At 38.1% G+C, this 18,655-nt stretch overlaps 1 protein-coding gene across 1 annotated transcript in view; it reads right to left on the bottom strand.

Moving 5' to 3' along the window:
• Positions 1-1,956: 1,956 nt before the first annotated feature.
• The window catches only part of LOC114035485 (cilia- and flagella-associated protein 43-like), a 166,088-nt gene continuing 149,389 nt past the window's right edge, over positions 1,957-18,655 (bottom strand). The window contains exons 35-38 of the mRNA XM_027851631.1: positions 6,407-6,571; positions 4,867-4,947; positions 2,336-2,489; positions 1,957-2,123 (exon numbers count right to left, since the gene is read on the bottom strand). Of these exons, the coding sequence (XP_027707432.1) occupies positions 1,957-2,123; positions 2,336-2,489; positions 4,867-4,947; positions 6,407-6,571 (567 nt within the window). The remainder of the gene's footprint in view (positions 2,124-2,335; positions 2,490-4,866; positions 4,948-6,406; positions 6,572-18,655) is intronic.

Here is an 18,655-nt window from a genome sequence, read left to right as displayed (position 1 = left end):
GGGGAGGGAGTGACGTAGGAGGCCAGGATTGGATACAGGAAGGAGGCATCTGGGATTGACGCATAGACAAGAGTACGTGACCTAGGAAGTCAGACTCAGGAGGGGACTGGGTCAGTGCTGCACAAGGTCAGGAAGGTCACAAGAGGCATCTGGGGATGACGTTGCATATAGGGAGGGGACTAAGCAGAGGGAACTCAGTCCTCTGCCATCCCACTCCCACGTGGCACCGCCCCTTGCCTCAGGAGTTCAGGCTCGGCTACTTCCTTGCACCCAGCTTATGTCACAGAGCACTGCCCAATTGCCTCATGGCTTCTCCGAATCCAGCCCATCCCAGTACACACGACTCTGCCTACCACAGTCCCTGCCTCGACTTCCAAAATACCCAGATCTTACCTTACCCATGCCACAGCACCCAACTGGCAGCTGCCAACATCAGACAGTCCCTCACATATACCCTTTTGCCCAGAAATACCACTACCACCAAAGAGATAAAAGAAAAAGGACCTATATGTAGAAAAATATTTATTGCAGCTCTTTTTGTGGTGGCAAAAAAATTGTAAATAGAGATATTCATCAGCTGGGGAGTGGCTGAACAAGTTGTGGTATATGATTGTCAACAGCAATATTGAAAGGACAACTGTGAAATATTTAGTTATTCTGATAAATACAATGATCCAAGACAATTTGAAAAGACTCATGTTGAAAATTGCTATCCACTTCCACAGAGAGAATTGATGAAATCTGAGGGCAAATTGACGTATGATTTTCTTACTTTATTTTTCTTGCCTTTTTTTGGTAACATGGCTAATCTGGAAATATGTTTTGCATGATTTCACACGTATAATGTTTATCATATTGCTTGCCTTCTCAGTGAAGTAGGGGAAGGATTTGTGGGAGGGAGAGAATTTCAAACTCAATTTTTAAAAAATGTTGAAAGTAAATAATAAAATAAAAATAACAACAAAGAAACATGCGTTAGAACCTAAAAATGTTTATGCTTTATATATGAATGAAAAAGGGTTCCCTTGTTTATCAAATAAAGCAGCTCACATTTTTCTGTTAAAAAAAGAAAAATTGCCATAATTTCCATTATACTTGAGAAACTGTCTTGTCTACTTTCCATTGAGACAAGTCTTTTTTAAAATATGCTTTAATAATATGCTTTTTATTGATGTCTTCTCTTACATCCCCTTCATTTTCCAATATATTATCTACTTCTCTCAGAATAATAAAAAGGGAAAAAACAGTTCAGAAAACTAATCAACACATCATCTAATCTGATATGTACAGTTTTCCACACCCATAGTAAAGGATCAAGGAACATTCTCTTCTTTGGAGCCCAGCTTCATCATAATTTCACAAAATTCACTTGATTTTGTTCTTTCCAATGACATTGCTGTAGCCATAGTGTAGATGTTTTTGTGGTTCTGCTAACTTCACTTTGTATTGTAAAACAGAAATCTTTCCCTGCTTCTCTGTTTCTTTCATATTCATAATTTCTCACAGTGTAGCCAATATTCCACTCCCAGCTGATGTTCATATACTTTGTTTTCTGTTCTTTTCAACTACAAAAAGTGATGCTAATATTTTTGATATAAATGGAAACTTTTTATCATTTACTGTCTTGATGCCTTTTACTGAGATCTCTGGGTTAAAAAGTGTGGACATTTTAATTACTTTTTTAGCATAACATCCTGCAAATAGTTAATCTTGCTTACTCTTAAATAGAGACACTCTGATAGTTTTTTTATCACTTTTATTAATTAAGTACAGAATTTACATTTTTACAATCTTTTGGGAAGAGCTAAATAATTTCAATTAAGGGTAGATTTTAAGGGAAAAAAACCCCAGTATTTTATTTTTCTCTCACTGAAGAAAAGAAATTTCAAATGCCTGAGAACAGAGATTTCTTCATGATATTTGATATCTTCTGCCTCACATATTTTGCCAGCATTTCTACATATGAATAAGTGCAGGAAATGTTTTCATTCTTAATCTTTCAACCTCTGTTTGTAAAACTGAAATTTGTTCATACTGCTCTTTTGAAATATCTATTAGCTTTTGTTGTTGTATTGTAGCCTCATAACGTTTCCTGGAAATCTTTTCACAAGTCAGCTTAACCTCTGTTTCAAAAAACAACAAAGTGGAATCACTCTCTAAAATATCAAAGAAATGTCATTTGTCATGACGAGTTTTAATAACATTTTCAAATATATCAAGAACTTTGTGAACTGCTATAACACAATGGTAAACTGCTGTGCAGCTTTTAAATCTGCTAGCCAACTTTTTAACCTTAGAAAGGTAAACATCCCACGATTGGTAAAAATTGGCTTACCGATTGATTGACAGATGCGTTTTCTTTCAGAGACACACACCAACTCTTCATGTAGAGTGCAGCTGAGAGCATAATTTGCTAAATCTTGTTGATTGTTGATTTTTCTCAGTTTCTTGAGTAACTGTTTTTGGGCTTCCACGTCTTTTTTGTGGGTCTAGAAATTTTACCATGACACCATCAAACCCCCCCCCCGCCCAAGAAAAAATATGTGAAAAAGTCATTGGAACTTATTATGTGAGGATGCTATTAAAAAACTTAACCATATTCTTTTATCTGTGAATTATCATTGACATAATTTCAATCAAAATACTCTGGAATAACCCTGAAAATTGAAGCAACAAGAGTAAAAAAAATTGAACATCATCTTAGCCCAAAATGACTTTGTTGTTATAATCTTAGTTTTACCTAACCATCAACAAGTATTGAGCATTTACTTTGTGTAGAATGCTTAGAAAAGATTACAAACATTTTATCAGACATAAGTTTTTCAAGTACTAATGCCATCCAGTTGGCTCTGAAGGTCTGAATATAGGATTGATGGATACAAGGTCACTCACTCAATGACATTTGTCACAAATAAGTTGCTAAGGTGATTATAGTATATTAACAGGTTTCCCAGACTGGCAATAGATTATGATTGCAGAACTGAAATTCCCTACTCTCTAATCCTTCTCTTTGCTTAGTGTGATCTCTAATCTGTTCTCTTTCATCCCTCACCATTCTCCCAGTTAATCAGCTTTACTCTGGCTTCTTTCCTTTTTCCATCTTATGACTGGAATGCCTTCCCTCCTCACCTCTGCATCACAGAATCTCTCTTTTCAAATCACAACTCAAGCACCACCTTCTACATCTGAAATCTTTCTTGCTCCCCGCCAACTGCTAGGACCCTGCCTGCCTAACTTTGTATTTAAATATTTTCTCTTCATTTGTATTTTCTTTATATGTATTCTGTATATACTTACATACATACTTGTGTCCCATAGTATAATGTAAGCTCCTTAAGAGAAGAGATTGTTTCATTCTTTGTATTTGCATCTCTAGTCTGGCATATGTAGGTGCTTAATTAATGGTTGTTGATTGATTATTTTTTCATTCACTCAATTCTCCCCTTTGTCACATCTCAAAATCCCTCTACCTACACATATTCTCCTCCTTTGCTCCACACTCTCATGAAAACTTGACCAAGGTCAAATCCTATATTTGTGCCCTTGATTCCAACCCCTGCTGTTTTTCCTCTTGCTGCTTGCCTCATAGATCATTCTTACTTATGGGCTTCTTCCCGGTTGCCTATTAACACATATCTCTCGTTCTTAGAAATTGTTTATATGACCCTGCCATCCATTCAAGCTATTGTCCTGTATCTCTTTTTCCTTTTCACTGCAAAATTCCTAGAAAGTTGCCCACACTGCTATTTACACTTACTTTCCAACTACTTTCATTCTTGCTCTCTTCCCTCTTTTCCCACTTCTACTTAAAGGTTGCCAATAATCTCTTCATTATTAAACTTAAGGGCCTTTCCTTAGTCATTGTATTCCTTGACCTCTTTTCAACTGTTGACTCTATTGACTACCCCCTTTTGGATACTGTCTCTTCCTTTGGTATCTGGGATGTTGCTCTCTCCTGGTTCTTTTAATTGTCTACTCATTTGTCTGTCTCCCTGAAAGCATGGTTTATACTTTAGCCCTTGGTCTTCTCATCTGTTTCCATGGGTTCAATTATGAACTCAGCAGACTAGCCATAATCTCTTTTAAACTCATAATCTCATGTTGCCAGTTGCCTCTGCTAGACATTTCCACCTGCTGGATATGCCGTTAGTATCTTTAAGGTGATAGGTTTAGAGCTTATCTTCCCCTCACCCTCATTCAAATTTCTTCCCAATCACCCAGATTAGCCTCCCTGCTTTTAGTATTTTCTCCTCTTCAGCTTCCATATAGGAACTGCCAAAATAATCTTCCTAAGATGATGTCACTTCCAAGCTAAAAATCAACAATAACAACCAAAGCCTTCAGTAGCTCCTTACTGCTTCTAAGAAAAACTTTGAACTCCTCGAGCTGGCATTTAAGGCCTTATCACAAATAACTGCCCTTCACACCCTCTACATTCTAAGCAAATTGGACATGCCACCTCTGGCTTCTATGAATTTGTTCTATGAATCTGTTGCCATGCCTGGGATATATTCTTTTCTAATTCTCTTCAGCGAATCCTCATCTTTAATACTCTCCTTAGCTGCCTCTTCCATGAAGCCTTACTTGCCATAGATTCCCTTGTGGTTATCTACAGGTAATAAATATAATTTCCACCCCCACCGTTCGCCCCCCAGCACACACTCCTTGAAAGCAGGGCTACCTTTGTTTTTTGTCTTTGTCTCCCCAGCAACCAAAGACATTTTGCACATTAGGTGCATCATAAATATTAAAGTGAACTTAGATTCCTGATAATTAAAACCTCTCATTTCACCCTGAAACTCATTACAAGTATTAATTTAGGAACATTTCAGAATTTATATTATATACAGTAAGGTTGAATCTTACTTTATCTATAGCGGCAAGAGTCTGCTCCATTAGAGAAATTTGGAGGGCAACCAGGATATCATGATTTTCTTCTTTTAGGTACTAGGAGGAAGAAAGATCATATTAATATAAATGAAAAGTTCACATTCTTTGTTATCTTGCCTATTTTAATAAGCAGATAATGTGTCATTCTGCTCTGTATTCAAAGATGCTATTTGTTTGCCATGGTTTTTTTTTACCACCCTCTTTAGATACTAAAATTCTATGTACAGTGATGGTAATTTACATTTGACCACCCATACTCTAATCTGTGTCCCTCAAGTCTTGGTACTCATTTTCCACCTATTTTCACTCCAGGATGTCATCCTAGTCTCAAGAAACATATCATCTTGCAAGGTCACATCAATTCTGAAACTCATACCTTCTCTGTATGCCCTGCTCCTGAGGCCCCTCCCTTCCTCTGATTGGAGATGGTAGAGGATGGACATTGGAGAGCTCCTCCAAGATCCTCCTTTTAAGGAGGGGGCAGGGTGGTCATCTCATCATTTCCTGTACTGTTGTACTCCTCTGGACTTCATCATGCTCCCAGGCCAGATATCTCTCCCCCTCATCTGTCCTTCACAGCATCTTTTTATGTGTTGTCTTTGCCCATTGTATTGTGAATTCTCTGAGAGTAGGAGCTGGCTTTTGCCTATCTTTGTATTCCCAGGACACATTACAGTGCCTGGCACATAGCAGGTGCTTAATATTTATTGACTGAATCTTACACTTCTCTCACCCCACAAATATAATCAATTGTCAAATCAAATCTGACTCCTCTCTATTCACACAGTTGCCACTTTAGCTTAGCTCTCATCACCTCTTGCCTAGATTATTGCCATGGCTTCTTAATTTGTCTTTCAGCTTTCTAGTCCAACCTCCTTCAAGCTGGTTACAAAAGGTGATTTTCCTTATGTACAGATCTGACTATGTCACTTCCCTACCCAGTAAATTCCAAAAGCTCCCCATTGCCTCTAAGATAAATTATAAACCCTCTGTTTACCTTTCAAAACCTTTCACAGTCTTGCCCCAACCTTTTTGCCCTCCTCTTAAATTCCTCATCTTCCCTCATTCTGTGATTGAGTCAAACTAGCCTCATTTGTTCTTCTCATGATACTCCATTTCCTATCTCCATGCCTTTGCAATGTTTGTTCCTTATGCCTAGAATGCCCTCCCTCATCATTTCCATATGTCAAATACCACCTTATATGATATGAAGCCATTCTAGCCTTACTTGCTAATAACTTACTTTTTAAACTATGGTGTATTTAACTGCTTTGTATTTACTCTGTATATACATATTTCCATAGGTATTTGCAGTTTATCTGGTTAGAATGTAAGTTACTTTTGAGTAGGGGTTGTTTCATTCACTGTATTTGTATCAGTCTGGCACATAGTAGGCACTTAACAAATACTTGCTGATTGATTGATAATTATAGAATCAAAAGAGGTTTTATAAAATGCTACTGGATCCATGTGAATAATTTTTTAAAGGTGATCTATATTCAAAAGAGTAATTTACCAACTGATGAGCTCTTGAAAAAAATAGCATCTGAACATCCCAGGCTTTTTGGTTGAGATCTTCCATTTCCATCTCCATTTTTTTATGTTCCCATTCGATCTGAAATATTCCTTTGTGATACTTTTTATTTTCTACCATGTTGGTGATTTTCCTTTGACCTTGGGCCTTGCAAAAAAAAAATTACACATTCTAATGTTTAGATTATACAATTCTGTACATCCTAGAGATGATTATACTGTTATAAAAATGTAACTCTTTGGAGGGGACTGGTAAAGACCTGACCATTGTTACAAGGCACTAGCCTTGTAACTAGATATAGCTACATAAAACTAGATCCTCTAAGATGATAATAGTTAGCATTTGCTTGGTGCTTTAAGGTTTGCAAAATGCCTTACAAATATCTCATTTTATCCTCATACCCACCCTAGGGAGGTAGGTACTCTTATCACTTTCATTTAATAGGTGAGGAAACAGCCAGACAAGTAAAATGACTTTTCCAGGGCCACACAGCTAGTTAAATGTCTGGGACTGGATTTGAATTCAGGTCTTTCTGAGTCAAGTACCAGCTCTCTATCCATTGTGCCACCCCTAAAAGACAAGCAAGATGAAAAAGAAAAGGCCTTCCAGCATTCAGGAATTATAAACAAGAAGCAACCTTAAAGGTACCTTCAAGAAAGTGTCTTTCATCCATGTCAGAATTATATAAAATTCCTTGAAATATGTAACAACAGATAATTTGTGACAATAACAGTGAGCCTTTGATTTTTAATATCAACTTGAGATATAAAACAAGATGTATATGACAACACTGGTTGCCACTGTCATGGAGGATATCCATTAAAGGGTCCAAATTGAAGAATAATCCTCTGTAGATGTAGACATGCTCCAAGTGTGCCATTTTTTCATATGACATGTTTTGAATGCATCAAGCTCTGGAATACTACTAAATCTCATAAATGAAATCCATAATCACTTAAAGTAGTTTGGCCCAATTATCCACTCTGGAAAAACAAGTGGATGAAGAATACCTATTGTCTACATTATGATATATAGCAATACCCAGCATTTATATAGCACTTTAGGCTTGCAAAATGCTTTATAAATATCTCATTTTATATTCACAACAATCTTGAGAGGCTGGTTGTTTTAGTATTAGTCCCTCCTCCCTCCATTCAGCCACTAAAATGATTTTCCTAAAGTGCAACTCCCAAACTCAATAAACTCCAGGGGCTCCCTATCACCTCCAGGATCAAATATAAACTACTCTCTTTGGCATTCAAAGCCTTTCCAGTCTTTTTAGTACTCTGATCCAGTGACAATGGCCCCATGACTGCTCCATAAACAAGACACTCTATCTCTCAGCCCTAGGCATTTTCTCTGGCTGTCCCCCATGCCTGGTATGCTTCCCTCATCTCTGCCTCCTGGCTTCCCTGGCTTCTCTCCAAGTCCCAGCTAAAATTCGACCTTTTACAGGAAGTCTTCTTCCCAATTCCTCTTAATTCTAGTGCCCTGCTTCTGTCAATTATTACATAGGTGTTTGTATGTTGTCTCCTTGTTTAGATGGTGAACTCGAAAGCAGGAACTGTCCTGCCTTTCTTTGTATCCCCAGCACTTAGCACAGTGCCTGGTACGGAACAGGTACTTATTAATAAGTGCTTACTGATTTTTTTACAGATGAGGGAACTGAGGCACAGAGAGCCTAAGAGACTTGCCCAGGGTCACACAACTAATTAAGTGTCTGAGGCTAGATTTGAACCCAGGTCTTCCTGACTCCAGATCTGTAAGAATATCATGGGCCAACACTGAGTACTGACAATAAACTGGACTTGGAATTACATAGGAAAAAAGAGTAAGTTGGGTTACCTTTGGAAAACTGTGCCATGTTTGTAATGACCTCAAGTGTTTTTCTCAGACAAAGGTCCCTCTTCTTGTGATGCTATATGGCTATCAATCACAGTTTCCTTCAAATTAACTTATGGGTTACTGAAGGGCACTGGTGAGTGTGAAGATGCTGCAGCATATTACTAGTGATTAAAAGGTACCATCAGGGAGTTATATGACACTGAGGAAAGAGGGCAAGGACAGGCAGAATTGGGCCAAGTGTAACTTCTGTCTCCTGCTGCCCTTACCTTTCTCCAGCCTTCTCCAAGAGGAGTAAAGCTCAACTTTTTATGGGACCACCTCCTTCTATTTCCTGTGCATGCCCCCTAAGGGAGGAGGAAGCGGAAAGGAAGCATGTGATTGGACCTGACTTCCATCTCCTGCTGAGCCATCTCCTGCCTAATCTCCAGCCTTCAGAGGGAAGAGGAGAAGAAAAAAGAGGCCTTCCATCTGACCACGAACCTTCCATCATGCTGTGGGTGTATCCTGCCTGATCTCCAGCCTCCTCTGGGAAGAAGAAAAGTGCCTTTCATTTAAAGATTAACATACTCACACCTGGTCCTACAACCACAAATCTCAGCGATTCTGAACCCCTGAGTCATCCAAACCCCACTTCCCATTACATGGTTTGTTTGTTTTTTGGGGGGGTAAGGGTAGCAATGGGGTTAAGTGACTTGCCCAGGGTCACACAGCTAATAAGTGTCAAGTGTCTGAGGCTGGATTTGAATTCAGGTCCTCCTGATTCCAGGGCTGGTGCTCTATCCACTGTGCCACCTAGCTGCCCCTACATGATTTCTTATTCCTAACTTAAACCCTCCCACCCCAAAGTCCTAACCAAATGCTACCTATCCCTCCCACTGTACCCTCTGGAATGCCTGCTCCATGGCAACAAACTTGCCTTCATCTAAATCTTTTCCTTTTCTGTCTTTCCATCTTCTGTTGGTCACCAAGATCTGACTCCCACCTAATGACAGCCTTTATGGCTACCCCTTCTAGTACTGGCTGCACTTTCACTCATTTCCTCAACTCACTGGTTGAAGTGGGGGAATTAGAATAATCTTCGCTCCCCTTTGCCACTTGCAGATTCTCTTCTACCACCGTCATGTAGTTACCTCCCCTCCTTTGAGGTCCATACAATCTACATCTTCCAATGAATTAGAATAGTGGTAGCTATTGTTTACAGACCCCCAAGGCACTCCCCTTCTTTCCTCAATGAGTTCTATACTTGGTTTACAATTTTTCTCTCCTCCCTAACTCATGCCCTTATACTAGAGGATTTCAACATACATATTGATACTGCCTCAACCACCCAGTTCCCCAACCTATTCACTTTCCATGACTGTCTCTGCCACACACAAAGATGGTCATGCCCTTGATTTTGGCATCATTTACAAATATGCCACCTCCATATTTAAGAATTCTGAAATCCCCTTTTCTGATCACAACCTATTGACTTTCCAAATGCCCTTCTGCCTTCCCATAGCAAATCTTATTCTTTGTCCACACTGTGACCTCCAATCCTTTGACCCCTGAGTTCTTTCGCAGGCCATCTCCCCTGCACTTGCCACTGTCTCCTCTTTTCCCTATTTTGACCCCTTGATGAACCAGTTCAACTCTACATTATTTTCTACCTCTGAGTTCCTTGCCCCTTTATCATATGACCAAATGTGCCCTGCCAAGCCTTGAATCACTCCCAGCATCCACTGCTTTTACACATACACACATGCTGCAGAATGAAGGTAGAGGAAATCATGCAACTGTTCTAACTGGGTCCACTACAAATTTATGTTACTTAACCTCAATTGGGCCCTTACTGCTGCTAGTTAATCCTTCTATACCACCCTTATCAACTTACTATTCCACTCTCAAATTATCAGTTGAAATATTTGTAAAATGTGCCTGACACAGAGTAGCATTACATAAATGTTTGTTCCCTTCCACACCTTTCCACACCCTTTCCAAACCCTTTTTCATTCCTCCTCAACCCTCCTATGTCTTATCCCTCCTGTTACCCTTGAAGCTAACAATCTTGCCTCATATTTTACTGAAAAAAACCAAGGCAGTTTGAGAGCTCTCAATGCCTTCTGCCATTCTTCTCTTTCAGTGTCTCACATGAAGAGGTGGGCCCTACTGCTTGCCAAGTTTAACCTCTTCTATCTGCACGATTGATCTCATTCCATCCTATCTCCATCCCCTCTCTTATCTTCAATCTCTCCGCGTCTCCTTCTCTCATATCTGTAAACATGCCCATGCCTCTCCCATCCTCATAAACCCTTACTTGACCTTTCAGCCTTGTAATCATCATCCTATATATCTTCTGACCTTTGTGGCTAAACTCCTCGAGAAGGCCATCTATCATAGATACCTCTGTTTCCTCTCCTTTCTGTTAATCCACTAAAATCCTGCTTCCAACCATCATTCCACGCAAACTGCTCTCTCCAAACTTACTGATGACCTCCTAATTTTCAAGTCCAATATAATTTTCTCAATCCTCATTCTTCCTGACCCCTCTGACTCAACTCCAGTTCATGCTCCATTCAGCTGCCAAATTAAGTGATTTTCCTAAAACACGGATCTGACCATGTCACCCCCATACTCAATAAACTACAGCAGCTCCCTCTCACCTCCAGGATTACATATAAAATTTTGTGCTTTGGTGTTCAAAGTCTTTCATATCCTAGGTCCGTCCCCACCCCCTATCCCACCTTTCCAGTCTTCTTATACCTTACACCCTGGTGCTCCACCTACTCTCTGATACAGTAACACTGGCCTCCTTCTTGCTCCATGAACGAGACATTCCTATAGGTTCTAGGCATTTTCTCTGGCTGTCTCCCCTGCCTAGAATATTCTCCCTCTTTATTTCTGCCACCTGGCTTCCCTTAGCTTCCTTCAAATCTCAGGTAAAATTCTACCTTTTAGGGGCAGCTAGGTGGCACAGTTTATAGAGCACCACCAGCCCTACAGTCGGGAGGACCTGAGTTCAAATCCAGTCTCAGACCAGACACCACTTGACACTTACTAGCTGTGAGACCCTGGGCAAGTCACTTAACCCCAGTTGCCTCAAAAAAACCAATCTACCTTTTATAGGAAGCATTTCCTAACCCTTCTTAATTCTAATGCCTTTTCTCTGTCAATTATTTCCTATTTATTTTGTATATAGTTTGCTTGTACATAATTGTTTGCATGTTGTCTCCCCCATTATATTGTGGACTCCTCAAGGGCAGGAACTATCTTTTGCCTTTCTTTATATTCCCAGCACTTAGAACAGTGTCTGACACATAGAAGACATTTAATGTTTATTGAATGACTGACTAGAAAAGGAGGTAGGCAGGATGGTCATGTGGTAAGAATGAGGGATAATGAAGGACAGCCCATGAGCTCCATTAATAGCTATGCAATATCAATAAATCTAGAAGCCCACCAGAATGTTTGGCCTACTTCCTGTGAAGTATTTACCTGAGGACGTGGACAAGATGTGTTAGGATTAGAAGGCATGAATGGTTTGCAATTTGCACTTTTAGAAGGAGTACCCACCTCAGTGAGATCATGAATGCATCAAATATTTAAGTAAAAATAAGCCATTGTGAGGCATGGGGCAGCAAGGGCTGAAACAAGAGGAATCAGTCTCCCTACTTCATCTCAACCAGCCAGAGGACTATAACAATAGAAGAAGGGTACCAACTCATTCTGGTCTTTATTTCCCCAACTTAGAATCTGAGCCTACTACTCTTGGCCTCATTAGTGTCACAAACCATTAAGGTATACCTTAATAAAAAAATATATCTCTTAGTCATTCCCTTTGATTCTATCTGTTCTATTCTACTACTTTCTGATTTTAGATTAAGAAATACTAGGCATTATAAAAATGTTTCATACTATACAATGTCTTTTACTTTTATACATATATTCATTGTAATTATTATTAGAATGAAGATTATCAATTGATAAATGGAAAGGGACTAAAAATATCCCATACTGGTTAGTAGGATAACTATGAATTAAAAGTTAATTTTAGAAAGTCAGTCACCATATTTACTTAAGTTATCTTCTCATACATTTTTGCAAAAAATATATCTTTTCCATAATATTTTTGTTTCAAGAAAAAAATCTAGAAAACTGAATGTCTCTTGCTTCATATTCCCCTCTACTTTTTTTCCTGCTTCAAAACAGTAGCCACCGATTCCAGCAGTGTCAGCTATAAGCAGAATGTTCTTAATATTTGCCCAGGAGGACAAATGAAAGGCATTAGTAGATGTTGCTTTTTGTGAGGACAAAGCAAGGGGAGAACTAGGCTACACTCATTTCTTTATCCCTATGCCAGTGCTTCTTATTCTCCTCTTTATCTGTTGCCTCCTACTGCTAGATGGAGAACACCGAGTCACTGATTTGACTCACAGGACCTCCAACTCTGGGGGTATGAACAGCGGGATGGGACTGTGGTTGTTGTCTGGTTCTTCCTTCATGAAAGTTCTTAAACCTTAAACCTGAAGCTGGAAAAAAAAGGACATTTAAACTATAACTACCACATTTTCATCACTTACAAAAATAATTCTCCTTTATCTCTTTTCCTTGAACAAACAGTCATATATTGGTGTATTTTCCTGAAATTTTAATAAATGAGGTGAAGATCTCAAAGGAAAATGTCAGGAAACTAAACCAAATCTGCACAAAAATGATACTACCTAAATTAATTTATATATGTAGCGCTAAACCTCTCAAGGGACTACTTTATAGAACTAGACAAAATAATAACAAATTTCATTTGGAGAAATAAAAGGTCTCAAATCTCAAGGGAAATTAAAAATAAAGAATGAAGAGGGAATAGTACTTCCAGCCCTGAGATTTTACAATAAAACAATAATTATCAAAATTATTGGTACTGGTTAAAGAGGAAAAAAGATCAAAGAGAATATGGGAGAATTAGAAACAGTTAAATCCAACAAACTTAAGAACACAAATTACTTGGGGAAGAACATCCCATTCAACAATAACTTCTGGGAAAGTTGGAAAGCAGTGTGACAAAAACTAGATTTAGACCAACATTATATCATTTATGAGGTAAAAAATATGTATGCAACTTGCATTAAAAGTCACATCATTTAAAAAATTAGAAGAAAATGAGATCAGGTATTTTTTTTTACTGAAATGTCCAGGAGAAAAGTTCTTCCTCAAACAAAATGATCACAGAAGTTAAAAAACAATTTTGATGATGTAAAATTAAAAAACTTTTGTATAAACTAATGCAACAAGGATGTCAAAGTTATTAAAAAAAAAGGTCTTAAATACATCAAAATTTTCAAGCTAGAACTTTTTCTGGTAGCAGAGAACTAGAAACAAAGTAAGATGGAAAGAAAATGAGACTGAGAAATGGCTAACCAAATTTTATCTCTGGAATGTATTATAATATTGCTATTCCATAGGAAAGAATGAATATGAAGAATTCAGTGAATGATGGGACGAGTTATATAAACAGATTCAGAGTGAGGTAAGTAGAACGTAGAAGTCAATATAGACAATGACTACAACAATACAATTGGAAAGAACAAAAGGGGAAACTGAATGCTATGTGATTATTATGGCTAGTTGTCTTGGAGAAGAATTTTTTTCTCCTTATTTGCTTATTAAAATTTATTTATTTTTAGTTTTCAACAATCACTTCCATAAGCTTTTGGGTTTTAAATTTTCTCTGCCTCCCTCCCCAAGACAGTGTGCAATCTGATATAAGCTCTACATATACATTCCTATTAAACATATTTTCACATTAGTCATGTTGTAAGGAAGAATTAGGACCAATAGGAGGAACCACAAGAAAGAAGAAACAAAACAAAACAGATCTGTATTCAAACTTCATAGTTCTTTCTCTAGATGTAGATAGCATTTTCCATCATGAGACTTTTAGAGATTTCTTAGATCCTTGCATTGCTGAGAAGAGCTAAGTCTATCAAAGTCAGTCATCACACAATGTGGCTGTTACTGTGTACAATGTTCTCCTGGCTTTGCTCACTTCACTCAGCATCAGTTCATACAAGTCTTTCCAGGTTTTTCTGAAGTCTGCTTGCTCATCATTTCTTATAGCACAATAATATTCCACTACATTCATATACCACAACTTGTTCAGCCATTCCCCAATTAATGGGCATCCCCTCAATTTCCAGTTCTTTGCCATCACAAAAACAGCTGCTATAAATATTTTTGTACACATGGGTCCTTCTCCCATTTTTATGATCTCTTTGGGATACAGCCCCAGAAGTGGTATTGCTGAGTCAAAGGGTATGCACATTTTTATAGCCCTTTGGGCATAGTCTGGAAAAGAACTGAGAAAATGTACCTCCCTCTCTTCTTTGCAGAAGTGGGCAAATATGGGTGCAATACATTGTACATACTGCATATTATTGATTTGTTGGTTAATTTTGCTTGACTGCTTTCTATCCACTCTTCCTTTTTAAATCTATTACAAGCAGTAAATTGCTGTTAACTCTCCTATATTCACCTCCAAACAACCATAAAATAGTGCCCCAAAACAAATCCCAGAATAGTACAACAAGCAAAAAGACAGGGTAAAACAATCTTTTAGTCCAAGAAACTTGAAAGATCAGCAAGAAAGGTCTGTCTCACTCCAATAAAAGGGGAGTGCATTCCAAGACAAGAAGTGTCCTAGCAAACTAGCCGCAAGCCCCACATCAGCAAACCAGTGGGAGATCCTGAGCCCCAGTATGTTGGAGCAGGCAAACACCAACACCAGAACTCCCTTGTGCCTTAGCATAGCCAGGGTAACCAGCAGATTCCAGCTCCAAGAACTACCATGTGCTTCAGCACAGCCCTGGGCAAACAGGCATCCTCTGGCATGACAAGAAAGTAGACCAGATTTTCACGTGTTTCAGCGTAGCCATGGGGAACACAGAAACACCCCTCAGCACATGCTAGACACTACCACTAGGACCCCAGCTCAGCACCAGGTAAGCTGCTAGACCCCTATGGCCTCCAGCAGCACTAGCCACCTCTCACCCTATCCCCTCAGCACAGCACCAGACACAAGAGTCCCCTGTGTGCCTCAGGGCAACATCAGTGAAACACCAGGTAAAGAGCCAGGGTCTGTAACCACTGGCACGAGACGCTTGAGACTATGCCCCTTCTACTCTGGGTGCAGAGCTCAAAAAAAAAAAAATAAAAGAAAGAGAGAGATGAGCAAAAAAACAAAACAAACAAAAAAAAGAATCTGACCATAGAAAGTTATTATAGTGACAGGGAAAACAAGGACACAAACTCAGAAGACGATAACAATGTCAAAACACCTATGGGCAAAACCCTAAAGAAAAATAGGAAGTGGTCTCAAGCCCAGAAAGAATTTATGGAAGAGGTCAAAAAGGAGCTTAAAAGTCATATAAGAAAGGGAGAAGAAAAAATGGGAAGAGAAATCAGAGTGATGCAAAAGAATTATGAAAAAAGAGTCAACAGCTTGTAAAACTTCTTTAAAAGTAGAATTGGCCAAATGGAAAAGAAAGTACAAAAGTTAATTGAGGAAAACACCTCCTTAAAAGTCAGAATTGAGCAAGTGGAAGCTAATGACTATATAAGACATCACGAATCAATCAAACAAATTCAAAAGAATGAAAAAAAATGGAAGGAAATGTAAAAAGGGGATAATATTATGGGAAAAACAATTGATCTGGAAAATAGATCCAGGAGAGACAATATCAGAATCACTGGACTACCTAAAGGCCATAATCAAAAAGAGGACCTAGACAGCATCTTTCAAGAAATTATCAAGGAAAACTACTCTCATATCCAGCAACTAGAGGGCAAAATAGGCACTGAAAGAATCTACTATCACCGCAACAAAGAGATCCCAAAATAAAAACTCCAAGGAACATTATAGCCAAATTTCAGAACTATCAGGTCAAGGGAAAAATCCTACAAGTGTCCAGAAAGAAACAATTCTAATATCAGGGAGTCACAGTCAGGATTACACAGGACTTTGCAGCTGCAACATTAAAGAACTGGAGGTCATAGAACATGATATTCTGGAAGACAAAGGAGCTAGGACTACAACCAAGAATCACTTACCTGGCAAAATTAAGCATAATACATCAAAGAGGAAAAATGTTTATTCAATGATATAGAAGAATTTGAAGCTTTCATAAGGAGAAGAACAGAACTAAATCAAAAAATTTGACCTCTAATATCAAGACCCAAGAGAAGCATTAACAGGTAAAAAGGGAAAAGAAAACATAAGCAATTCAATAGAGCTAAACTATTTACATCCCTACATGAGAAGATAATATTTGTAATTCTTAAAAATTGTATCACTAATAGTATAGTTAGAAGGAATAAACATAGACAGAGGATATGGGTTTAAGGTAAATTTGAGGGAATGACATAAAAAAAATTAAAGGATGAGAAAGTGTACACTGGGTGCAGAAGGAAGGGAGAGGTAGAATGGGGTAAATTATTTCACATGAAGAGGTGCAAAGGACCTATTACAGTGGAGGGGAAAATGGGAGGGTGGGTAACAAGCATCACTTGAACCTACTTTCATCAGTATTGGCTCAAAAAAGGAATCATATATACAATCAGTTGAATATAGTAATCTATCTTACTTGTCAAGGAGGGGAAGAGATCAGGTAAAAGGGGGGTGGGAATTGAGAGAAGGGAGGGCAGATCAGGGAAGATGGTAGGCAGAAGCAAAACACTGGTGAAGAGGGAAAGGGTGAAAGGAGAGAGAGGACATACAGGAGGAAGAAATATACAGGTAGTAATCATAATTACAATATGAATGGGATGAACTCTCCCATAAAACAGAAGTGAAGAGCAGAGTGGATCAAAAACCATAATCCCACAATACGGTGTTTACAAGAAACACACTTGAAGCCGGGAGACACACACACAGAGTAAAGGTAAGGGACTGGAGAAGAATCTATTATGTTTCAGCTGAAGTAACAAAAAGCAGGGATAGCAATCTTGATCTCAGATAAAGTAAAAGCAAAAATAGACCTAATTAAAAGAGATAAGGAAAGAAACTACATTTTGGTAAATAAAAGGTGCCATAGACAATGAAACAATATCAATACTAAATATATATGCACCAAGTAGTATAGCATCCAAATTCTTAAAAGAGAAGTTAAATGAGTTACCAGAAGTAATAGCAAAATTACACTAGTGGGGGACCTCAACTGTCCCCTCTCAGAACTTGATAAATCCAAACAAAAAATAAACAAGAAAGAAACTAAGGAGATAAATAGAATATTAAAAAAATTAGATATGACAGACCTTTGGCACGATTTAGACATAAAGGATAAGACATACATTTAGACAAGCAAATTAGAAGAGCAAGGAATAGTCTACCTGTCAGATCTATGGGGAGGGGAAGAATTCATGACCAAACAAGAGACAGGGAGCATTATAAAATATAAAATAAATAATTTTGATTATATTAAATTAAAAAGCTTTTGTACAAACAAAACCAATACAACCAAGATTAGAAGGAAAGCAAAAAGATGGGAAACAATCTTTACAGCCAGTGTCTCTGATAATGGTCTCTTTTCACAAATATATAGAGAACTAACTCAGATTTACAAGAATACAAGCCATTCTCCAATTGATAAATAGTCAAAGGATATGAAGAGGCAGTTTTCAGATGAAGAAATCAAAGCTGTCTACAGACATATGAAGAAGTGCTCTAAATCACTTTTGATTAGAGAAATGCAAATTAAAACAACTCTGAGGTACCACCTCATACCTATCAGATTGGCTAATATGACAGAAAAAGAAAATGATAAATGCTGGAGAAAATGTTGGAAAATTGGGACACTAATGCACTGTTGGTGGAGCTGTGAACTGATCTAATCATTCTGGAGAGCAATTTGGAACTATGCCCAACAGACTATAAATGTGTGCATACCCTTTCATCCAGAAATACTACTACTAGGTCTGTATCCCAAAGAGATCATAAAAAAAGGAAAAGGGCCTACATGTGTAAAAATATTTACAGCAGCCCTTTTTGTGGTGGCAAAATATTGGAAGTTGAGATATTGGGGAATGACTGAACAAGCTGTGGTATATGAATGTAATGGAATACTATTGTGCAATAAGAAATGATGAACAGGAAGATTTCAGAAAAACCTGGAAAGACTAGTATGAACTGATGCAAAATTAAATGAACAGAACCAGGAAAACATTGTACACAGTATCAGCAACATTGTGTGATAATCAACTATAAATAACTCAGCTCTTCTCAGCGACACAATGATCTAAGACAAGTACAAAGGACTCACAAAGAAAAATGCTATCCTTATCCAGAAAAAGAACTGATGAACTCTGAATGCAGATGGAAGCATATTTTTTTCACTTACTTTATTCTTTCTAATGGTT

Source organism: Vombatus ursinus, unplaced genomic scaffold (assembly GCF_900497805.2).
Source record: "Vombatus ursinus unplaced genomic scaffold, bare-nosed wombat genome assembly UNPS02009205.1, whole genome shotgun sequence".
NCBI classification, from domain to species: domain Eukaryota; kingdom Metazoa; phylum Chordata; class Mammalia; order Diprotodontia; family Vombatidae; genus Vombatus; species Vombatus ursinus.
This window is presented reverse-complemented; position numbering and strand designations above follow the sequence as displayed.